This window comes from Poecilia reticulata, chromosome 1, assembly GCF_904066995.2.
Source record: "Poecilia reticulata chromosome 1, P_reticulata-male-v2, whole genome shotgun sequence".
Lineage (NCBI taxonomy): Eukaryota > Metazoa > Chordata > Actinopteri > Cyprinodontiformes > Poeciliidae > Poecilia > Poecilia reticulata.
Window position 1 is genome coordinate 17890004 of NC_088830.1, and position 26065 is coordinate 17916068.

The window sequence follows — 26065 nt, forward strand, 5'->3', positions numbered from 1 at the left end:
AGAAGGAGTCCAGGTTTTCCTTATACAGGTAAAATATGTTGGCCTGAAGCTGCAGTCAGCTTCTCTAGTGTTATTCTAAACTGACTGGCTCCTTCTGCCAACTGTGTTTTTTTTTTTTTTGGTAAATTATTGCCAGCTAACTATACCCGGATTGTTATAGCATGATATTTTGAACTCCTCTTACACTATATTAGGAACTGATTCTGGAGTGGAAAGACTGTTTATCTAAGCCTCCAGCAAAGTTCTGGTCTGGTTTATGTTGGCAGTTTTTTACACAACCTGTGACAAGCAAGGCCTGCTAAGCCTGGTGCCACCCACTTAAGCAAAATGTTTATAATCTCTAAAACAGTGAAGACCTAAGAACTTATTTTTAATTTGTACCTAAATAAGCTATGTTGGTACTGTCTGTTTTCTTAGCCACAGACAATGTCCCAGACTAAAATTAAAACATTTTTTATATATTAAAAGTTTTGGGATATATTTTATTTTAATACAAATAGGTTTAAGCACTGTGCTAATGTCTTTATTCTGCAAGTGTTGCCATAATCAAAAAGCCCAATGTTCATAGAAAAAATAGAAGACGATGACTTGGAAAGCAAGTGCACAGCCAGCATTGATTAAAAGCCAAATATCCTTTTTGTTTTTATTAAAAAGTGAAATTAACAATATATTTTTTTCAGTGGCAACTCACAAATGAATGCCCTTCTCAATATTCAGTAGGACAATATTTACTCGCATTGCAACATGAAAACCATTCTTATTTCTGAGCAGTTCTATTCATGTTTCCAGTGCTATTTTGTCTTTGGTGATCGACCTTTCAAGTCAGAAGGCTTCCCTGCTGTGTCACCTTAATCTTTGGCTTCCTTCACAGGTTCACTATAACATTCAAGGTGGTGCTGAGGCTGAGTCACTCTGAAACGTTAATATCTTTCTAACTCTGCCGACGGCATAAATCATGCACTTTTGGCAATATGTTTCAAATATTTTTGCTCAGGTCTGTAAATGTGAAGGCAACCTTTGTCAAACGACGGCAATAAAATTTTACTTCATGTTTATACAAAGTCACGCACATGCACATTTACATATACGCGGCTAGTGAATTATGCTTCATATCCTGTGATTTGTGGCCTGCAGCTGTTCATTTCTGCCATTAGGCGTGGAAAATTGATGTCCTCATTGAGCTGAAGCTTCCATTCATTTTTTACAGAGCCGGCACCACATGCATCACATTCACAACTACAGGAGCCTCGTGTGTGGAGGCAGAACAACACAGCCTGCTGCTGGTTTTGGATTATAAAACAGGTCAAATAGAAGTTGTCTAGCTCACTGTGTGGCACAGATTGAAGCAGAAATACCAGAAATTGTTTTTTTTGCCCACATTTTTTGTTGCTTTTTATTATGAAGTGCTATATCTGGTTGCTGAATATTTTTTTTTCTTCCCCAAATTTAAAATAGCATCGAACAGTATCTCACTCAGAGAGCACACCCATTATATTTATGTAAATATTTCATTAATTCTTTTTTTGGGCCGACACTTAAGACGTGACACCTTTATGCAATTTAAAGAAGTCAGTGTACAGCTTGTTTAATAATGTAAATTTCTAATCCCTTCAAAAATAATTAAGCACATATTCATTAATGTCTTAACCACTGGCAACTAAATGAAACAATGAAGTTAAATTTAAATGTCCAAATTGTGACCAATTAGCTATTTTCTCTCATAATATGCAACCCATTAGTGTTACAAGGTCTCTGGTGTGAATGGGGAACAGGTGTGTTGTTGGTATTGGTCACACAACTTATACTGGTCACTGGAAGTTTAACACAAGAACTCTGAGGATATGAATAAGAATAAAGGTGGCCCAGGCTATAACAAGACTGCCAACAGTGTGAAACTGATCTGCAGCATAGTGGCCAAGACTGAAAGAAAGTTTTAGACACATTCCTTCTGCAACACACCTGAATCAGATGAGTGTCCTGCGAAAAGGCCTCTACCAATCTGAATGACTTCTGGGAAGGGAATTCAGCTACTTGACCTAAGTACCATACATGAGTTCAAGTGTGTTGGAGAATGGATGCATCTAAAAGCAGAATGGTAGCTCTCGTGGACAGGACTTGGGCACCGCTAGTGTAATTTATGAAAAAAGTTCAGTTTGTCTTTCAGTTTTATACAAGATTCTCAATCTGTGTTAAATCAGTGCAGGAATAAAGTTCCCATTCAGTCCTTCTCTATTCCAGTTTGCAGCTGTCGGATCTAGCTGATTTGTTCCAGGATAGTGATTCCTAAAGGATTCCTCACATCAGGATTCATACACTTAACCCTCCTGCTTGGGACAACTGGAGCAGTAAATGAAGTCAGTGATGGTAATTCCCACTGACAAGTCCATTACACATGGAACCCAGTTCAATAGTTACATATTCCAATAAGGACAAGACATCCGGATTAAAAACTAGCGTTGAATATTTTTCATTCTCTACATTTCCTGCAATTGTAAAATTAATGTTTGCATCTCTAAACTACTATAAAATTTAGGAATGTCTGTATGTTTCTACTGCACATTTCTTTGTCTAGATTACATACCCGACTTTTAAGCATTAAAGCATCAGTATGAAACTTTTATTAAAAATGTTTTGTACATATTTAAAACTGTCAATATGTTCTGATAATATGAGATAATCTGTGAAATGATCAATCTCCTCCAGTTCCTCGCTCTGAAGAAATGCACTGTTTCCAACCAAAATCAACCAATCAGAACCAGGAGGATGGTCATAGTGCTGTGAATCATTCCTGTGTACTTATGCTCAGTGTTCTAATGGCAGCAAAATGATTTATTGTTTCAGGAAACTTGTTTATCCACTGACATCGGTGGCTATGCTAACTAGCCTGAGCTTTCACAAGAATCTCTGCCCTCTGGAAGAAGCTGGAGGGTAACGGAGAGCAGAGGGGGGAAGGAATGATGAGCAGCATTACCTGGAGGATGATTGGCAGTGCTAAAACCCTCCTCCTGACTCTGATTGTTTCAAGTTAACACTGGGAGAAAGTGGAGAAGCTCCTTTTTTTTCACAAATAAACTGCCTTTGCCATAATGTCACCACATAGTAACAGGTTAAACAAATGTGCAACAAAATGTTTTAGATAAAAGTTACATACTGCAGCTTTAAATATTTTAAACGGGTATATAGCGGTGCCACATTTAATTTTTTAGCAAGCCGGACATCTCAAGTTGACGATCGATGGCAATTAATCTCCTCTTTTGATACCCTTTGCACGTAGCTCAGTGTAATCTGCAGAGTTCTCTTGTGTTTATGCACTTCACCGATTCACAGTGGACAAGAGCGACTCTCTAGCCGACATGAACCTTGTGTGTACAGATAACGCACTGGCATTGTTCGTGGGACATTAGTGTTTGGTTCAATGAGACACAACAAGCACAGAGTTGATGATCTCCAGCTATTGATTGTCAGCTCTGAGAAATCAGCCACGGGTCGCAGAAATTGTGTGCAAACAGTATACAACATTCAGTTCAAGGTGACAGTAGGCTGGTGTGCAGCGAAATATATTGCTTGAATCTAATAATAAACCCATCTGTCTTTGAAGACGTGTAACTTATAATTGTATAATTGTATTGTAACGCTGTTCATGTGATAAATATGATTAGCATGTTTAGCACATGCTACACATGTGTGAAATGTAGCTCAACTAGAGCAACAGACAGGCTGAGTAAAATGGTTCCGTTTATGTATTCTATAGAAATTGAAGTGTAAAAGAAGCTGTTTGTCTTGTTGGCACTCTGCCTGGGAGCTTACAGCACTTAACCGAACAGCTACTTTACGGGGTTTTTTTTATGGGTTTACATTGGATTTGATCACCACTAATTTAAAATTGAACATGATGTGTCTGTTCAGACCTGAACTGGATAATGCTCTGTTAGGCAAATCACAAGAATGTATTTGTGAAGTCACAAGAATAGAACATTTTCAAATATTTTTTGACATTAGGCCACAAAAGAATTGGACAAGCATGAAAACTGCTGTATTTAGATTAGTCACTACTGGACTGACTTATTGTAAAGTGATTAGTATTTCAGTTTACAATAAAATAATAATAAAACAGTGATAAATGAAACATTTATTGTATTTGAAAGAAAAAAAACTGGTTTTTGTTTTACATAAAATGTTTTAATCGTGAAAATTCTTTTCCTGTTTTTTCTATTGCCACTCTTAGTTAAGTAATCCAGCTTTTTCAGAAGTTTATTGCAACGAGCCACGTCTCACACTTCTATATGCCACTATATATGTTATTTACTCCATTATTTTACTCTGACAAGTTGGTTGTTAAGCAGATTGGCTGTGTTAGAATGCCCAGCTGAGCCGAGAGATTGTTAAAGCAATCAATCTCCTCCTCCTCATTTCTGCCTCTTCTAGCAGAAGGAGTGATTGTAGGCAGCATTCATGGCCCTAGGGAGGGAAAATGTGTTTCGTTGAACTACTGCTAGCCTGTCGGTGTGGAATATCAGACTCTCGGTGTGTTTTTCACTGAAATGGACCTTGTAACTGAGTGTGTCAGGTCCTATCCCCAGAGAGCTGACAACCTCCTTACCTTGACACTGTGATGGAGCGGAGGGAGGCCATGATAAATCTTCTATATAACTTCTCCGCAGCCTGGCCCAGGTGCAGGTCACACCAAGAAGAGCTCATTAGCCAGACCTGCTTACTGGCCTCGAAGAAGCCGACAGAATGAAAGAGGCTGTCTGCGTGAAGGACTGCGAGGGTACAGCATTCCTAATTTACCCAAATCCTCGGCTAATCCAACAAGTCCCAGATCCATAATCCTCTCTGTTCTCACAATGAGAAGCAGGCTACATTGAAATTCAACAAAAAAAAGTTGCTTTTTGATGAAAGAGTATTTATAACCTATTATACTAAACTCAAGGGAGCAACACCTGCTTAAATAAGGCAGTTATTACCTTAAAGGCCGCTGGCAGTGCTAAATGAATGCTTGGGTTGCTAATGAAGGCAAATTGCCAAGGTCAAACTACATGCTGCTGCAATTTAATGCAACCTCCCACACTCAAGGGTCCTATGCAGTCTGGAAAAGCATGGGAATGTCTTTCCTTTCTTTCTGTCTGTTGAAAAATAAGACAAAAGCTCTACAGTGCCGTACATGTATGTTTATTTTTTCCTTTCACATTGTTTGTACAGAAATTGACATCGAGCGCTGTGTTCGCGAATCCATCAACCTCTTCTGCTGGACTCCAAAGAGCGCAACCTACCGACAGTATGCTCAGCCAATGAAAGCTGGCGGTGACGGCATCTTTGGGAAAACAGCAACTTATTTCTCGTCTGACTACCAAGACATGCCGAAGACGGACCTGGTTAGTCTCACACACACAATTATCCATATATTTACATTAAAAAAAAAATAAGGTGGAGGCAATTTATAGTTGCTTTTTGCTTTACAATTTTCTGAACTAATTAAGTGAGAGAGAGTAGAGGTTGGGTAAATCTTATAATAGAGACTGGTTCACTGTAAACGTGGGATAGAATGACAGAATCACACAAAACAAAATCCAAATGCAAATCAAATACTTCACAATACATTATAACATCAATTGTAAAATACTATTGATTGATTTTTGGGTCTGGTTTTTAGCTTACCAGGGATAATTGATCTGTTTTGTAGTGTAGTTGTGTGAAGTAATTAGTAAGTCAGTCTCAAAATGAACATTAGGACATGATTTCATCTTGGAAACTCACCATCAAGCTAAGATAAAGATCTGCATTATGTGGCTGTTAATATAGAATATTTATACCTCATAAAAGTATGATGAGGTAAAAATATAAAGCAAACAAATAAAAAAAAGATTCATTAAGTGTTTGCTGTCACGTAAATGTTCTTACCTCCACACTGTTATGTTGGATGCTCTTTGGTTGTTGGACTGTCCATCTGTTATCACTTTGACCCTTTCCCAAACATGCGGGCCTGGAGCTCGTCTCTAAATAATTTCTGCCTCCCAAATCCACACTGGATTTTCATAATTGAGTGTTACTGACACCTGTCCAGTGCAGAAAGCTTTCTACCTGACTTATTAAAACCACAACATTTCCATTAAAAATGTAGAGGTGAAAATTTTTATGTTTTGAAACCATAGGTTGTTTTTTTTCCCAAGACCACAGCCTACCTTGAGACTGGTAGCTGGACCATGTATTATAAATGCAATTACACTGAATAAACAAGTGCTGACCATGATATCAACACTGAGAGTAGTGCTAAACTAAAGGTACTAAAATTTAAAATGTGACAGTGCAAGGCTTCTTGATTTGAAATATGATTACCTCCCCATTTCCATTCTATTGAAAATTATTAGCATCATACTGCAAATGTATTCTTCATTTCTCTTCCAGTGCCATCCCTTCAGACCTGGGCATTAGAGATGTAATAGGTGCTGACAGTTTTATAATAAGCTCATTAAAAGTGTATTATCTCCATCTGAGCTACTTGTCTCGCTTGCAGTCAGAGACTTTTATGTCTAACTGAAAATCTGTTACATTTGAGTTTCCGACCAGATAATTCCCAAAGTGTAGATGACGCTCAATGCCGTGTAAATTATGTACTTCTCACTCTAACAGAGCTTTAACTGCAGATGTTATTTTAACAGGTTTTATTTTCTAAGACTTATCTTCACAAAGATTATTTCTGTTGAGCTTTAAAAAATTATTTACAAGCACCTTAAATACAAATAGTCATATATGTAGTACTTTTCAATGTAAAGACATGTATATGTACAGTCCCCTTCAAAAATATTGGAACATCAAGGCAAATTCCTTTGTTTTGTTGTGAAGACATTTGGGTTTAACATCAAAAGATGAGCAGGAGAGAAGAGTTAAGAATGTCAGCTTTCATTTCCTGATATTTACATGTAGCTGTGTTGAACAACTCCATCCATCCATTCTCTTACTCCCTTGTCCCTCAGTGGGTTCAGGAGGGTTGCTGGTGCCTATCTCCAGCCAACGTTCCGGGCGAGAGGCGGGGTCACCCTGGACAGGTTGCCAGTCTGTCGCAGGGCAACACAGAGACACACAACCATGCACACATGGTTGTGCATGGTTGTGTGTCTCCACAACCATGCACAATTTAGAGAGACCAATTAACCTGACAGTCATGTTTTTTGGACTATGGGAGGAAACCGGAGTACCCGGAGAAAACCCATGCATGAACAGGGAGAACATGCAAGCTCCATGCAGAAAGACCGGGGCCGGGAATCGAACCCAGAACCTTCTTGCTGCAAGGCAGCAGCTCTACCAACTGCGCCACTGTGCAGCCTGTGGACACAAACTCAGGACACAAATAAGAACTTGACCGGCCAACACAGAGTCCTGACCCCAACAGAAGACATTTGGGATATTCCTGTACAGTTTATTCCAAATGTATCACTTTACACCATATTTATACCACAAATTACTGCCTAGACTGCAATAAATGTGAGCTAGGTAGTTTAGTGCCATGCACACTGACACTCTGTTCTTGTGGTAGGTTTGGTGACACTAAAATATTTTAGAAGAAAATGAGGTGGTATGGTGTTTAAAATGTTCAAATTCAAAACAGCAGACATCAGTTGAAAGTAACTTTATTAATACAACCTTGTTTAGATGGAAATGATGAATATAATTTTATTCCAGCAACTAGCTAGACTGCTCATCATCTGGAGTCCTTGTTTGCTGTGCAACCAAAATACAAAGACACTGTTCTATTATGTATTTATTTATTCATCACAAGTTACATTTACCAATATTTTCCAAATATTATGCAGCCCTAATTTGAGGAAGGTTAAAAATTCTCAGAAACATTCCCAAACCTTGGAGAAAACCCTCCCAGAAGAGCAAAAGCTGTGATCGCTGCAAAGGGTGGTTAGAGATCATATTGAACGGTTTGGATTAATAGTGGAATAACACTTAAGTTTACATTTGTGTGAAGGCAGACAAGCAAATACTTTTTTGGCAAGATGGAGTGTATTCATACACACAAAAGAATAAACGGATCATTTCCTGGGCTCCCCGATGATTGCTGTGCTCTCTCCTTCAGCCGAGGCTTATTTTTATGATCTTCGGTATTGATCCATTGTTGCATTTGTGTGCTTCTCACCTCTCTCCTTAAAACATCCAGTCAACAGTGTATTGTGTTAAGCTAACAGTCCCAGAGGCCTGAGCAAAAACACACATGACTTGGAAAAACAGAGAGCACAAGATGTGATACGTTCTTCAGGCACCTGAAATAGGAGAGAGGTGATGTAATCCTTAAGGCGAGAAATAACTACATCCTTAGAAAGCTTAAAAGCAAATTGAACACACATATAAATAGACATGTGGTGAAAACAATTTCAAAAGCTAAAAATGCTTCCATGATGTTCAGGGTATTAAATTAAATTGAAATTCAAATGTGTGGTATGTATCCCGAGATCTATACTTCTATAAATGCATCACAATAATGAAAAAAAACACATACCATTAATTAGTTGTTGTTTTTTTTATTGTTTCATAATCGGAGCTGTGTGGGGAAGCCACGGGTAGTCTGTGAGGCAGAAGCTCAAACTGCAGGCTGAAGGAGGAGCTTCGTGGAAATCGGTGGTGCTTGGTGAGAGCAAGCGTTTACCTTTACCCTCCCTTTAAGTGCGTCCTGAAGCAGTACCCAAAACACAGCAACCTATTCATTTGTAAACAGTGTTTTTCCTTCTTTGAACATTGCTTAATATTGGAGGTGCACACACAGACTCAAACGCAGACTCAAACTCTTGCAGAAGATTTGTGTCTGGTTTAGACTCGTCACTGTCTGTTCAGTGAAATGCCACAGTTCCTGTAAGCCATCCTGGACTCTCGCCCTGCTTACTTTGACATTTAAATACCCATGCAGGGCTTCATCTGCCCAGAACCCTGACAAGCTGTGCATTTTCCCTGTTTCTGTTCATCAATGGAGGAGGTTGTACCACAGATGTGTATCTGTATATGTGTGTATTTAAAGAAAGAGGTATCTCAAAACTCAACGTTCCTAGCTACATTTTTGACAGTTACCATCTTAGTAATGCATTAGCTTTTTATCTTACAATACAATCCTGGTCACATAATCCACTCATTAATCACAGGTTGATGTAGCATTTATTCGAACTGCTCTTTTTACAGCGTGGAGTAATTATACAGCACACAACTTTAACAAACTTTAAGGTTTTATTTAAGTTTTAAAACCTTCTGTATTTATACACAATGTGATGGTTGTATAAATGCCATCACATTATGTGGGGACACACATACAGTAAAACTGCTGAACTGGGAGATTAATTTATTGCATTTAATTCCATCCACTTTATGTAAGTAAGCACAACCATCCAATATTGAACTTGTTCTTACTATATGTTATCAGTTGACCTTCTACGAGACTTAAAGGAAAACAAATCTAGTGCAGATTTGCCTGATGTAGCTTTACTAGCTCAGCCTTCCCTGCTGGTAAAGGTAAAATCAGACAGTTTGTTGTTTTAATCATTTTTATATAAAGACTTCAGTAACCATTTGAAAACCCTTAATGTGTCTAAAATTAGACCCAACGTGTCATGACTGTTCATTTCTGCTCTGCTGTTTTCTATTTTGCCTTGTAGAAAACTTCTGCAATCCTTCTAGCACAGCCTACAGAATTTGATCTCGGACTACTCGACATTTATGGCACAGAATAAATAAATGTGATTTATTTCACCTATGCAAAAAAACAAGGGAAAATATATTTCAATCTGGAAAGACTCAGACGGAGAAAAAGGAACAATTAAAAGATTTAATGACAGGAATGAACAGTTATTTGGCGCTCGGGCCCCGGCAGCTGATTTGAGCTGAGATTTGATGTGAACTCGATGAACATCCCGATAACTGATTAGGGATGCTCTTCCCCCGGGGCCCCGACACTGGTGGTGGAGGTCAGGAAAGGGTGCTGTCCTGGAGAGCCGAAGGATGTGGGTGGAGAAGGGGCAGTGGTGGGTTAAACGCACCTGGGAACTGGCTGACGGCTTGGGTGTAGATCCTTTTATGCAGAGCTTGATTGATGATTGGACGCGCCGGGTGAGGACCAACGCTGAGGTCGGAGATGAGCATGACGGCGATGGGCGAACAAAGGGGGCGGAGTCTTCCGGCTTGAACTTTCGCTCCATTTCTTCTCAAAACATAAATTGAAAGTTGCAGAGCTGTTGTTTGGAAGCAAAGCTTGCAAATATTGCTGTTAAAATTTTTTTCTTTTAAATCCACATTTGAATTTTTAGAAAGTGTCGAGAGATGCATTTGACTATTCAGAAAGTATGCTTGAAAAGAAAGTTAAATAAATCAGAACGGATCGTAACCAGCTGGAGACGCAGTCGGCTGTAATCTGGTTTAACCCTCCTGGTTTTTGTGTCAAAAATTTTTTACAATACAGTGAAAGCTTTGTGATTTTTAATTTTTTGCTTTACTCAGGAAACAGACGTGTTGCTTTTACATGTTACCTTTTAGGGAGGAATGATTTTCAGCCCGTTTGGGTGGTACAACACTTGGCCACCAGAGCTCTGGGTCCTGCAGCCATGCCTCTGGCTGCCTGCTGCATTGAATCTGTTTGGCAGCTCACGAGCAAACCCACCACAGGATTATGTTCTGGCCACGGCTGCTGCTCATCTGTCAGTATTACAGAGGGGAATTATTTAACCCTTTCAGTCCTGATGCATCATTTATATGGCTCTTCCTTTCAGACTGACGACAGATTTTTACCACTAGCTGCATTATAAGCATTGTGATGTTACACATTTGAAGAGGGACATTTTGTTTTCAAATCGTCAACGGTGTAATAAATCTAATTTCTTTGTAATGCTTATTTATGTTGGAGAATGAGAGTGGTTTTATGTGGGGCTATTGTTAAAAAAAATCGTACATCTGAAAGGATAAACATGGGAGTCATTAAGATTTAATTGTCTGTTTATTGATCATTTAATGACGATAATCAAGCTGGCAGGTTTCACTTCCTCCCTAAATGATTCATCATAACAGCGTTCAGAAATTCTGTCCTGCTTCATCTCTTTTCCTCTGACCTCCTCTCCTGCAGTCCCGAGAGCCCCTGGCGCTGTGTGACCTGAAAGCTGAGGTGTCTCCCCGAATCTCGGCTGAGGATCTGATTGACCTCTGTGAACTCTCTCTCGCCGGACCAACCAAAAGGAGTAAAAGTGGCAAGCCAAAAATTGTTGCCGTCGACATTCGCAATGTGGAAGAGTATCCTTAATAAATATCATTCCAGACTTGTCTTGTTTCTAAGCTGTTTATGAGCTTATCGATGCTGAAACTACTATATAAATTCTTACATAAAAGTGGATGCTGATACACTGGTGGGTTTTACTATATTGAAAGGCGTGACCCAGTGAAGGTTGCAGAGATACAAGGACAAACAATCTGGCAACAACAGCGCTCAGCCCCTCATTTCTTGCTACATCATTAAGCTTCTCTTCACAGAAATACAGCCAGTTAAATCTGTCATCTGAAACCGAAGTTTCCAGCACGGTCACACTATGATCGTTTGTGGTGATGTGGGGGTCATTGCTGCTTACCATTAACGTTGGCTACTGGGATTCTGGTTTGAGAATAATGTTTCTATTTTTTTGTAGGATAACTGCTGTTACCAATCCAATCTGATAACAATGTATTTCTCAGCAGTTTACATGTTCAGACACTGAAGCAAATTATGTAAATATTTACTCTTTTTCTGCTTTTATGTTTTCAGCAAGACATTTTTCTCAGCCGTCTAACAAATATATGTTGTCCAACTTCATCGTCACAGTATATTGCGGTATTTTCTGAAGGTTGAGTGTTTATTTATGTGATGAACTGCATAATTACACTGTTACCTCTGTTAATGTTACCTTAAATCTCATTTTCTGATAACCTGTTTGAAACCTCTTACCTAAAACCAGACTGGCTCACTGAAACATTTGTTCAAACAAACGTGGCTTAAAACCTATTATTTACATAAAAAAATGCATACAAATGTTCTTCTTTTCGTCTTATGTATGTTACTTTTTGATATGCTTAGGTTTCTTGGTAGAGCTACAAATACACAAAGATCACCGACTAAAAGGGCTCCGTGTCTGGGAAAGGGAAGTGGAGAGAAATGTAGGAGGGATGAGCTTTTTTAGTTTCTCATCCAAATTCTGTAACATGCAGTAAGCCCAGCACAAAGCTGCCCAACCAAATACTGCAGTCTGGGAGAGGGGATAGCATAAAGTAGGAAGATTAACCAGGGGACTCGAGCATTGTTTTGGCTTTTGAATGCTCTATCTTTCCTCTTTCATGTAGTGTTGGTGTCTGCATTCCCTTTAACAGAAATGATTATCCTTTTCATTCTTTTCTAAATCAGGCATTTTTCATGCTGCTAAAGAACATTTGCAGCTCACAATATTCAAAGACGTGTATTGTGGGAAAGATAAACAAAGTTCACCACAGTTGTGGGCTTTGCTTCAGACGGATTAGCACACCTGCCAAACTTTGCACTCCTTAACTCTACTGTCTCCAGCTTTGGGAGAGGACACGTTTCAGGAAGCATCAACATCCCCTTTAACAGCGTCTTCGGGCCTGATGGTGAACTTGTGCAGTGTCCTGCTTCAGGAGTCCTCCAGAACTACAGAGGGCGTGTGATTGTGATCGTCAGCCATGCTGTAAAGAGTGCTGCTTTGGTGAGCAAGCTGAGCCACACATACATGAGTATGCCACGCACTACATTACAAACTTTTTGTATTTGTAGTTATGTTTGACTGTTAATGTTCACCAGTCTCTTATACAGAAATGGTGCTTGAATGCACCTCCTGTGAGAACATGAATAAAGTAGTGTTAAATATTTTAATATTTTTAATGACAAGTGCTATAAACAGGCATTCTACACAGGATTTTAAAAAACTACTTGATACTGTATGCGTTTAAGTAGAAAATACCACAGTGATTAATTTATTTACAGAACTTTCTAATTTAATGCAAAGCTTTAATCAGAATTTCTAGGTATATGTGTATCATTAGCATGTTGCTCTTTGTTGCTTTTTTGTGTATGTTAATGTTGAACATGACAGTGTTTGTAGAGGAGTATGGTTTAAGGTACAAACAAGGCACAAACAGAGACAGTAAGACCACAGAAAAAAATAGCAACCAAAGTTCTGAATTACAACAAATGAACATTAAAATATCACTGGACTACAAACATCCGAAATACATACAGAATATTTTGTGTGCAGAGACATTATTTTTCTTTTACGTCTATCTAAATCTGCCTCAGTTACAACAGAAACACATTGGAAGGTGATCTGTGGTCATCAATTCTGTTTTACATGTCAGTAGAGATGTTACTGCTCTAGAAGAGTATTAGGATTGCTATTTGAGTTTCAGAAATGACCTTGCGTATATTTTTCTTCTTCCCAGTTTGCTGCACATCTGGTCAAGGTGAATTTTTCTCGTGTTTGTATTCTGGATGGAGGGATCAGCAAGCTGAAGCCCACAGGACTCCTCACTGTCCCATCACCTCAGATCTGAACTCATGATCCACCTTCAGATTAAAAGGATAACCAGGAGGACTGAAAAACAAATGGGTTTCTAGATGAAATTAAGAGAAAAATGTTAGTAAACAGATGTTATCATGCTACAGTGTTACAAAACATCAGCTTGATTAAAATTTTAACTGGATTGTTGATTATTGTTTGTTTAATGTTGTTTTGTGATCAGTAAATGTTTGTGTATAACTTTCATTGAAATTATGAATCTATAAATGAATTCATAGATGATTTTTTTAAATATATATCTGTTGATGTTTCTCATATGTATGTTGTTGAATCTGATGATCTACAGTGGGGAAAAAAGTATTTAGTCAGTTACTAATTGTGCAAGTTCTCCCACTTAAAAAGATGAGAAAGGCCTGTAATTGACATCATAGGTAGACCTGAACTATGAGAGACAAAATGAAAAATTCAGAAAATCACATTGTCTGATTTTTAAAAGAATGTATTTGCAATTAAACATCTAGCTGCTAAGAGATTTTTTATAGAATAACCATAAGTTAAATAAAATAGGTTTCATAGTAGAGATGAAAACTTTTATAAAAAAAATATTTAACACGGGAATGCTTTGTGGCTAAATTGGCAGAACGGGTGCAGAAGCTATAGTTCTCAACACGGTGATGGATTCAGGACAAAATAATGGCCCCTCCACTTCAGACTAGGACTGAATCATTTTGCTGAGGGTACACACCAGAAGTTTGAGGACCACCTGTTCTACCTGCTAAGCCACTTAGCAGGTAGTGGCTTAGCACTTATATCTCAAACTCAGGTTTGAGGTATAAGTATTCTATATATCTCAAAGATATAAGTATTCTATATCTCAAACCCAAGATATAGAGTGATTTATAAACTAACAACAGTATTTTAAAGTCTATTCTCTGAGCTACAGGGAGCTAGTGTAGGGACTTTAACACTGGTGTTATGTGCTCTATCTTTCTGGTTTTAGTGAGAACACCAGGAGCAGCGTTCTGGATCAGCTGCAGCTGTTTGATTGATTTGTTAGTCAGACCTGCGAAGATACTGTTGCAGTAATCAATGCAGCTAAAGATAAACACATGGATTAGTTTCTCTAGATCTCGCTGAGACATAAGTCCTCTAATCCTGGAGATGTTCTTCAGGTGATAGAAGGCCGACTTTGTGACTGTTTTAATGTGGCTCTGAAGGTTCAGGTCAGAGTCCATCACTACTCCCAGGTTTTGGGCCTGATCGTTGGTTTTCAGTTGTAATAACTGAAGCTGAGCATTGATTCTAGTTCGCTCCTCTTTAGGCCCAAAGATAATAACTTTAGTTTTGTTTCTGTTCAGCTGGAGAAAGTTTTGGCACACTTTACGCCAATTCCATTCGGCTCTATGGCAGAGTTGTCTTGCAGATTGAACTGTTTGTGCATTTCTCCATGGAGATTCCTTACTACCAGTCACAACTTTCACTTTTATGGGGGCAATGTAATCAATGATATCCGAAAGTTTACACTGAAAATCATCTACAAACTTATCTATGTCATTATAGCTTAAGGGCGAGGAAGAAGAGTAGATTTGATTAAATGTTTCTGTTTTTCTGTGAAGGTACGTTTTGTGATAGTAGCTTTTTGTCCAAGTGGGTTAACAGATAAAGAACTGTCAAAGATAACAGCAAAGTGATCCGACGGGGACATCAGTTACAGAAACATTGGAAATATTCACACCCTTACTGATAACCAGGTCCAGTGTGTGTCCTTGAGTGTGTGTTGCTTGTTTGACATGTTGCGTTAAACCAAAACTCTCTAATATATTAGGGAGCTTTTTTGCCCCTCTGTCTTGGGGGTTGTCAACATGAATATTGAAATCACCGAAAATTATTAAACAATCATAATCAATGCACATGAGGGATAGAAGTTCATTCAAGTCCGTAAAGAAATTTTCCACATGTTGGAGTTTTGTATAAAGTTAGTGTCAAAGTTCGTTTATGGCCTTTTACCTCACTTCCAAGATATTCAAAAGACGTGAAATTAGCCAATGAGATTTTACTAAAATTTATGGTATTCTTAAATACTGAAGCCACACCTCCTCCTTTTTTGTGTTTTCTATTCTCACTTTAAAAAATTTACGTAGGAGGCGCTGATTCAATTAGTACGATTGGTTCATTATTGTCATTCAACCATGTTTCTGTCAGAAATAAAACATCAATATTATGCTCGGTGATGAAATTATTAATTAATAGAGCTTTAGCACAGAGAGATCTGGTATTTAAAAGAGCCAGTTTAAGTGACTTGGAGGCTGAAAGTTCTTCAGTCTGAGGTTCCTTTAGGCAGGGGATCAGTCTGAGGTTTGAATTAAGACCGCTATTTTTTGTATTTCTGTTTTTTGTAACTTTTCTTGTAGTGATCCGGACAGGTAATGTCCTGTTTTGCAGTGCCGGGGGGCCAAACACATTCTGGAGGAAGACGGGTGTAAAGATAATATCTGGACCCCGGTCTCAGACCTCAGAAACGTAGAGTGCTGGATCCTCTGGGAAGTCAGAGGCAGGTGGCTTAGATGAAGTGAGGTCTGCTACGTGAGCGCTAAGGAGAGATGTGCCAAGGTGAACCTGTTGATCCATTCCATCCGTAAATTTGAGAAACTCTGGTGCGGAAGACATTTCTTCAACGGTATCTTGTGAGAAGCAGAGAGGGAGGGGGGAAAGATGAGGGAGAGGAGGAGGGAGGGGGGAACGAGAAGGGGAACCAGTTGCTCTGTCCCCAGTCGATGTTTTATCAGTTTGTTTTGGGACACTTTGCTTCTGATAAGCGGAGGGCTCCATCCTAGTCAGACATCCTTGAGCCTGTTTTTCTGAAGCGATGGTCATATTGTTGTTCTTGTTGATAAAATGAAAAATGTTTGCAGTGAGCAGCCTTATTCCATGTTTGTTAAGATTGCGTCCGCCTCTTCCAAAGAGGTGAAAGCGCTGCCAGTAGATCCTGAGGTTATCGATGAAGGTCACTGAGCTAGCAGAGCAGGTTTCAATCAGCCATTTGTTTATCATGCCCAGCCTGGAATGTTTTTCGTCTCCCCATTGAGGTGATGGAATTGGACCACTGAGAAATAATTTTGTTTTGAATTTTCCCATAGTGTTTCCCAAGAAAAGAAACCACTCTCGTTTTCTTGGGATTGCAAACATGACTGATTCCATTTACTGCCTCATCTCCAACAATAAGCACTCTTGGCATACCTTTCGTTTTCCTGATGGTCACTTTGTCCTTTGGAGCTTTGGGGGGTGGATGTGTTGGTCTAGCCCAGGGGTGGGCAACTCCAGGCCTCGAGGGCGGATGTCCTGCAACTTTTAGATGTATCTCTACTTCAACACACCTGAATAATGAGGTCGTTAGCATGACTCTGGAGAACCTGACTGCACTTAGGAGTTGATTAAGCTATTGGATTCAAGTGTGTTGGACCAGGGAGACATCTAAGAATGTCAGGACACCAGCCCTCGAGGACCAAGTTTGTCCACCCCTGGTCTGGCCTCGTTGTTGATGTTTGAAGGTGGGTTTTCACTCAGAGGCTCAGGCTGGAGTGCATAAAATCTGTTTTTCAGTGGGATTCCCACGGAGTCGGAATGTTTTGAGGCTTGGGCTGGTCGCTTTGTCCTTGGGAGCAAGGTCGGTGGAGCCGTTTTGGTTCCAGCTGCTTGTTTGCTATTCTTGGCAGAGCAGATGTTGAAGTTGAAGGTGGGTTTCTGCTCAGAGCCAGCCACACTTATTTGTCCAGGTGAGGGGTTCTCCCCGTTACGTCGTGTCATGGGATCTCGTGAGACTTTTGTTTCGTCTTGGCGCCCTGAGCGATCCAGGGTGAGCTGCTTGGTGCGGGGTGTACAACCTCTCTGCTGATTTGAGGAAGAGTGGTTTCATATCCACAGGTAGCGTTGATCTCAAAGTTCACCTCCAGCCGTTGAATCTTCGTTTCTAAAAACTGAAGTCGTAGAATACTGCTAATATCCTTGGGGTTGGGTGGGGGCATTTTGCCCTAGTTCAACTTGGAGGTGAAGAAAAGTAAGGTAAAATTAAAAGTGAGAAAATCTCCCGGTCCTTAGGTTTGAAGTAATCCATTTATGATGTCGATAATGCAAAATAACTATAAAAATTGTGACTTTAAAAATAATTCACAGGCAAAGTTCAGTAAAGACAAGATAGAGCAGGATAAGCTGTTCCTCCTTCAGCTGCCAGTCTCAAGTCAAATTAAATTGAACTATAACCTAGGTTTAAATAAATGGTATCCTTTAACACCTAATGTTAGGTCTAAATTTCAAACCGGGGATTAAATAAAAATATTCTGAAAGAAACAAGGAAACTATTTTGGATTAGATTTTGTGTCATTGTATGTCAGCTGGGGGCTGCACAGTGGCACAGTTGGTAGAGCTGTTGCCATGACTGTTTTATTTAAGACAGAAAAAAATCCCACAGCTGTTTAAGTAATGTAGTTTTGTTGTTGTGATGGACTGGCGACCTGTCCAGGGTCCACCCCACCTCTCAGCTGTTGACCGCTGGAGATAGGCACTGGCACACCTCGCGACCCCACTATTGATAAGCGTGTAAGTGTAACCCGGGGTGAAAAAACTGCCCTTAGTCCCGCCTTGCTGCCCCATTGGTTAGAGTGACAGTCAGTCACACAGTGCATGCAGCCAATTGACACACCTGATGTAATTATTTAGGCTTGCTCCAGCTTTCCCCAGTCAGGTGTGAGGGGGAGAGCTGGAGACAAAGGAGCTACAGGTTGGTGTTTCCAAACAATCAGTTATCTCTTTGTTTGTTATGCACTTTTTTTAACCTTACAATATAAAAATCATGTAGATCTGACAAGATCCAGTGAGTTTGGAGCCCTGAAGCTGCCATGCTCTCAAATGTTAATGGAATTGGTGAGTAGTGGACACAATGTTGTTTTGTTGTTTTAGCATGTTGGTGGTAGCCAATGCTAATTGTTGTATGATCTAATGTCTTAAATTCAACATGTTTAAGAAAATGAGATAAATATTACTTTATTTGGTCTGACAGATTAGATCTATTGCATTTATCTCTATGTATAACTGAAAAGAAAGTCTAGTTAACTAGCAGGCTGGAAATTTACTGGTCCTGTTTATTTTAATACAGGCCAGGTGATCCCCTTTTAGGGTAAAAGATGGCGAGCTTCTGAAAACTGGCTGGAGCCAGGAGAGCCCTAAGAATCACTTCATCCTGGTCTGGTCTGGTCTGGTTGGTATCAGTTCCCCCTCCATCTCACCACTCAGACACACACTCCATTATTCATCTCTTTATCTGAAAGAACTTGCGCTGGGACATTGTCAACTTAAATATCTGGATAATCCAACCATGGACTTCTGAATGCGTCGGTCAGACTTTGGACTGACCAGCAGGGAAGTTGAGACCAGTTGTGCACAAATCAAAGAAGAATTGCCGCAGTACTGTGTATATTTTTTTTGTATTTATTTTGGGTTCTAAGTATGTCTTGTATTGTTCGCTTTAATTTTTTTCTTCAAAATACAAAAGAACTGCTTTCAATACCATGTATCGTTTTATTGATTACTGACAACGGCTCCAGTAGACGAATTCTAGTCTTCTGATTTCTTCCATCCAGTCCTTTTACACTTTAAATAGTGCTACATAAGATATTGGGTTTAGACTTGAAATGTAATCTGCAAGGGGCTGCACAGTTGGTAGAGCTGTTGCCTTGCAGCAAGAAGGTTCTGGGTTCGATTCCCGGCCCCGGTCTTTCTGCATGGAGTTTGCATGTTCTCCCTGTGCATGCGTGGGTTTTCTCCGGGTACTCTGGCTTCCTCCCACAGTCCAAAAACATGACTGTCAGGTTAATTGGCCTCTCCAAATTGCCCGTAGGGATGAGTGTGTGTGTGCATGGTTGTTTGTCCTGTATGTCTCTGTGTTGCCCTGCGACAGACTGGTGACCTGTCCAGGGTGTATCCCACCTCTCGCCTGGAACGTTAGCTGGAGATGGGCACCAGCAACCCTCCCGACCCCACTAAGGGACAAGGGTGTAAGAAAATGGATGGATGTCAGCTGTTTGTAATGTTTCTTTTCTTTTCAACGAATAATAAGCAGGCAGTTTAAACTTATTTTTCTGGTCTGTGGTACATTTACACTTCTCACTACTCCCTTAGCTGAACCTAGCACTGGTCCTACTGTCTGTCCTATCAACTGTAAACATATAAGTGTTACACATGCTACCCCTAGCAAACCATAGGAATATTGTCAGGTCTTATGACCTACTGCACATAAGGAGAATTAGTCAGCTCCATGAAGACGACGCTGTACTAAAAGTGATTTTGGGTCAGTGGTTGTTGGGGGTGGTGGAGTCGATAAGCAACTTCCGCTGATAATGTTAGCATAGGTGTAGAGAGATTTGTCAACAAACAACCCATAAGACTAAGAACACTGCCAGGTCAAACCAACGTCCGACCAAGATTTGCCATCTCAGGATAGCATGAAGGTCTTAACCTCTCCGGAACATGGCCTCCTTTTGAGCAATATGGCTGAAAATAACATGCCCAAAATGAATTGAATGTATCTCAAGAACTAGAGTGTTTATTTTAAATGTTTTGGTATCAAAACAAAGGCAAGACCCTAGAGAATATGTTACAGCTCTAAAAACCACCCTGCCTGTTACTGAGGAAAGCGTATTAATATGATAAACAGCAGAAATTAAGAAAAAAATCAATTTCCGCCTAAAAAAAAACACTTCAATCTATGAATGCTCCTTTCAAAACATGCAGTGAAAGCCAAAAAAAGTAGTAACAGTACACAATCTGACCTTTTACTGTGCCAAGTTTCATGAAAAAAAAGTCTGAGTTTTAGAGAGGTGCTACTAGATAAAAATCTAGGCGGACCTTCCAAATTAGCCATTTTGGCACAATTTGTGCCATTTGAACTTTCTTAGTTTTTATTTCTGTAGGGTCTGTTTTAATCATTCTTTTCATATAATAAATTATTTCATAAATAAGTAATTACATCTAATTGTTTTTGGGGGTTCTTTTGAAAAATCCACATTGCATTCATTCATAAAAAGAGAAAAAAAATAGACAAATTGTAATAGACTGAAAATGGAACAGATTAACTCACAATAACACTTAGAATTATATAACAATGAAAATGCAAATAGCAATGAAAACTAAGTTGTCAAAATGATATGATCACAGGAAAAACTAATATATCTCATAATTACATTACAAAAACTGCGCTCTGCGCTCTCTGCGTAAAACCTCCCAATTCCCCATTCATTTTTTCAAAACTACGCAGGGCAGTTTCTCGGGAACCCATTGGTCAATTTTGACGATTGACATGTCGTTCGAACCGTCAGAGCCAATAGAATCTGAGGGCGTTGACATTAATACGGAAACTAAAGTCATTCACCAATTACAGCGAAAAAAAGGCATGTGACGTAAATTGACCACGTTTGACCCGCCATATTGTGAATGCACGTAAAACACGGAAATGCCTCTGTGCCGAACCAAAAACCATGTGAGATGTACTCAGGGAAAAGGGATTATCGGACCAAGTGGAAATATTTACTCTAATATGGATTATGACCACGAAACGGCAAAGGTAGGACTGGATTTTTGATTTTAGCTTCGTGAAATGAGCCATTTCTGTTTTTCTTCTTTAGCTGCTGGTTCATTGAGTTTTGAACGTAGCGTGGTGACTCTAGTATTGTTAAAAACCTCAGAGCTTCGGCTTTACTCTGATTAATAGTTTTTGTGTGTCGGGCCTCCTTGCTCTTTTACTATTGCGTTTTTTACCGGGTGTGCCTCGTTAGCGTCTAATTGCGTTTCCTTTTATCAATCTGCTTAGTGTTCAATATGGGTGTTGTTGAGGAAGAAAATATCGATCCTATCATTTAGAAGAGCTTTTTCCCTTTACGTGGATATGCAATATGCCTATATTGATAAATGTATAGCATGTGCTTTTAATTGATCTTGTTGCGGCAAGCGCCGAGGACCCAAATTTGGGTCCTCTAGCGACGGAGAGGGCAGCAATATATTAAGACCAGTAAGGAGGAAAGGCCAGGCCTTTCAGACCTCAAGATGTTGCACATCACTAATTGATCAGTGATGTGTGAAGGACAAGAGCCATAGGAAAATGGCAGAGAGGTCTCCTAAGCGGACTGCCTTCGTAGCAATTCCATTCAGTTTCATTAAGTAGTTGCTGGGAAAGAAGTGTAATGCTACCCTGGGATAAGTCATGAATGATCATAGCACTGCACACACAGCATTGGACAGTAAACACTAAGCATGATGGGTGCATTGCTTCATCTGAATTTCGTTGGTGTTCCCGCTAAATCCTAAATATACCCAATTTGGGTTGTCTTGGAGTTATCGCAACCTGTGGGGTTTTTCCTGTCTGGGAAAATGTCTAGCCAATCAGAAAGCGCGGTGACATAGGAACAGAGGGGAATCCCAAACAGCTGACATATTGCGCAACTGAGAGTCCGATGGATATCGGAGGTGATATGTGGAAATGTTTATTAAATCTAAAGGTCACGTTGTTAAAAATGTTAACTATGAAAAAACAGTCACCTCCAAATCATAGTGCAGCAAATAGAGCGGCTGCTCCCGTCGTCTTTTATCCACTGCTTTTTTTTATCTCTTAAAATGACTCCACAAACTATCACTATTGCTTTTTCATCGTCATCCGTGTTTGGTTATTCTAAATTCCGGCTATGTTGGGGGTTTTACTGGATTATCCTCTGGAATCGGGATGTTCGTGACTGGAATCGGTTCGTGTTGCTCCTGCCTTGGACAAACGAACCGATTGAACCTGTTGGACTTTTATCAGCTCTGTGGTCAGGTTTGGAGAATCGGCCCAAACCACTGCCCAAACCCTCTGACTCTGGTCGCTATGGTAACGTTTACATATCCCTTCAAAATAAGATACAGAAGCGCCACAAAAACGAACATTTTACTTTTGTGAAAATTTTAACTCACGATACTGACTAACGGGAGCCCTGAGCTTGTTTCTCTGCAACGAGACGGTCCCATCTGGGAGTGATGGGAGACAATGACACCCGAAGTGTTGCTTATGTGGCGACACGAGGTGGAAACTGATTTGGTGAACTTTTAGCTTTAATAGGTTTCCCAACAACACCACCCTGGGAATTTCACCCAGGGAATATTTCCTTTGGCTTAAGGCACACAGGTTCTGAGACAGTTTCAAATGTATAAAAAAAAACAAAAAAACATTACATTCTTTTAAAATGACTTTTTAAAACCAGTTTCTTTTAAGAATGAAAAAAGAAATCTAAGAAAGAAAATGCAGTAGCTGAGGTTACCGGCCAGAGGGGCGCTATAGGGTTGGCATCCGCCAAACACAGCAAACCAAAAAAACCTTTAACACACCAGATGCAGTGAGACAACCCAAACTCAAGAATCACAGCACGCAGAAGAGGAAGACACCGTCACCACACCAACACCGGACCTCAGCAACTGCAAAGCAACAAAAGAGAAGCAGTTAACCACTATAACAATCTTAAACCCAATAAGAAAAACAATCAGCCCGACTAAATAAAGAACAAAAAGGGCTGTAAACAAAATGAGTAAAGAAATAGAAAAAACAATAGACAATGCAAATTAAAACATCAGGACCAGGCGTGGCCCGCTTGTCATGCCACAACAGGAGGTGAAATGGGTGCGCAGATGCCACACCCCAAACACCGCTTCGATGAAGGCGGATAATGCCGCCGCAGTCCAACTTTAAAACCGATTGTGTAGAAGTCCGGGAGACGAACTCAGAGCAAAGCAGAGTAGATCGGAGCAGAACAGAGCAGCAATGGTCCAACTGTGGGGGGAACCTAGGAAAAATTAGCCACCATTTTAAATAAAACTAACAAACTGGAGCTTAGATGAGCGTTAATTTCTTACCTGCCGATCCAAACACGAACACACACACACACACACTCGCAGAAGGAGGAAGAGAAGGAGACCAGCGCAGTGGCGCTTTACCTATAAGCACAATTCAATTGAGATGTTCTGGCCAAGATCAGCTGAAGTGCAGGGAGAGAGAGAACACCTACCACCAGAACATTAGCGCAACATGAACCAGCCAGCGATTTGTTACTTTCCGCTGCCAGAGTCCACAGGACACAAGCCACACAGTGGGAGAGCAAAGACAACACATCCTGAATGAACGCTGCAACTCCTTATATACCACGCCCACCTTAACAACCGGAACTTCTCACCTGACAACCACCTGTGTGGAATTAGGTGTATTTCTATACCACTACACTTATATCCACAGCCTGCTTGGTCTCTAAGTGGCGAAGCAGTTTGAAGCTTCGTTGTCTCATTAGCAGCCGGTCGCCGCATGTTACGCAGAGCTGGTATTACTAAGAGCATGCTTTTACCAATTTTGACATAACTTTAAACACACTAAAATATAATTGTTCCACATTACAATTTTAAAAAATATATCAAATAAAACTATACTTTAAGTGAACAAAATATGTATTTGCTCAAGTGCACCAATGAAAAAATATGCTTTTGAATATATTTTGTGCAAATTTGAAAAGGCTTAAAATAATTTTTTTTTATTCACTTAAAGTAAACCATTGAATACACAAAAATGTCAGTATGTTTTACATTACGTCTGAGTGTATACTTTAGACTAATGAGGTATGACTTTTTAAGTGCCTTAATAATCTTTTACTGCTTTTGTTAAAATGGCAAAGAATAATAAAAAAAATAATCTTTAAATTGCAGTAGTGCGGTGAATGGGAATGTTCTGTCGTTGATCCTCACTGTTCTTTGGAAGGAAAAATGTCAGTTTGTCTGGAGTAATACTGGAATACTGTGACATTGTATCAAAACAATACTCTGTTCCTGGTGAAATATTTTTCACATTCCCTCTAAAGTGTACTTATTTTATTGCGCTAATTTTCATAAGCATGTTTTCTGTAAAGTTTTAATATATTGACAATTTGTACAATTCTCTGATAGCATATTTGCAAATGTACCCTTGAAAAATGTGAATATATTGAATACACAATGTAATTTCTTTCAGCCAGAAAGTGTGTTAATTGATCCTTCTACATATCTGATATGTAGCCAACATATCAGGCTACATATTTGGTAGCCTGATATGTTGGCAGTACTGTAATGTGTATGAAGCATGAAATGCACAGTTATATTCATAATAATAGCACTGTGTTTAAAAAGGTGAGTAAACCTCAAAATTCTTCAAATAAATTGTATTTTAATGAACACAAATGCATTGGGAACACTGCACATTCTATTTCAAAGCAAAAAAGTGGAAAAGTAATTAAATATTACAATATTTTACAGAAAGTCAAGAAATAAAATGTTCAAAAAATTGTAGTGTTGACATCTTTCTTTACAAGCTCAAAAATAAACTGCATAAACTAAGAAATGCTGGAAGATTAATCTTTCCTGTGAATCATGAACTTAATATTTAGTTGCATAACCATGGTTTCTGATAACTGCTTCGCATCTGCGGTACATGGAGTCAACCAACTTCTGGCATCGGTCAGCAGCCCAGGACAACTGTAGTATGTTTCACAATTTCTATGATTTTCTTTTTTGGTTTTGCCTCATGAACAACATATTTTATGTAATCCACAAATTTTCTATGGGATCAAGGTCCGGGGTTTGTGCTGGCCACTCCATTACTTGAATTCTGTTTGTCTAGAACCATGATTTTGCTCACTTGCTGGTGTGTTTGGGGTCATTGCCTTGTTGAAATATCCATTTCAATTGCATTTCCTCTTCAGCATATGGCAACATGACTTCTTCCTGTATTCTGGTGCACTCAAACTGATCCATGATCCTCGATATGTGATAAATAGGACCAACACCATAGCATGATTCAATGTCACTTGGTGTTTTTATTGTAATTATGTAAAGCACTTTGAAATGTCTTGCTGTTGAAATGCACCATACAAATAAAATTTGATTGACTGACTGACTGACTGATTGATGAGAAACATCCCCATATCATGATGCTTTAACCACCTTGCTTTATTGTCTTCATTGTGTACTGGGGTGTAATTTAGTTAGGACGTCTAACAAACTATCCGTGGCCCTACGAACCAAAAAGAACCAAAAGTCCACAAAATACTACACCACTTCTCTTTAGGCTAATCAATATGTTCTTTGGCAAATTGTAGCTGCTTCAACACTTTGATGTTAAACTTTGATCAGTTTTGTTCTCCAAACAAAACTGTAAAATAAGAATGATCCTTGATCGAGATGTAACGAACAATTCTGATCAACCACATGATTGGGTCTGGACATCCCTGATTTGAAAACATGGAAATATTTAAAACAAAAAACAGAAACATTGTGAATCTAAAATCCAAGTGGATACAAACTGAATATTGAATGCAAATACTTACAAAATTCACAAATTCTTGAAAATATTTAAAACGATAAATTTTAAAGTATTAGACCATGACAGTGACCTCACCAAAAATGACCTTTTCCTCACCTTTCGCTGAAAAATTTACAACTTTTTTCTT

The 26065-nt window shown here is 39.3% G+C and overlaps 1 protein-coding gene across 2 annotated transcripts in view; it reads left to right on the plus strand.

Annotated features, from left to right (window-relative positions):
• The window catches only part of tbck (TBC1 domain containing kinase), a 32477-nt gene extending 18759 nt beyond the window's left edge, over window positions 1-13718 (plus strand). For both annotated transcript variants that reach the window (XM_008406208.3, XM_081607763.1), the window contains exons 23-26: window positions 5203-5375; window positions 11102-11265; window positions 12560-12719; window positions 13453-13718. In XM_008406208.3, coding sequence (XP_008404430.2) covers window positions 5203-5375; window positions 11102-11265; window positions 12560-12719; window positions 13453-13563 — 608 coding nt within the window. In that variant the 3' untranslated portion in view covers window positions 13564-13718. The remainder of the gene's footprint in view (window positions 1-5202; window positions 5376-11101; window positions 11266-12559; window positions 12720-13452) is intronic.
• Window positions 13719-26065: the final 12347 nt, after the last annotated feature.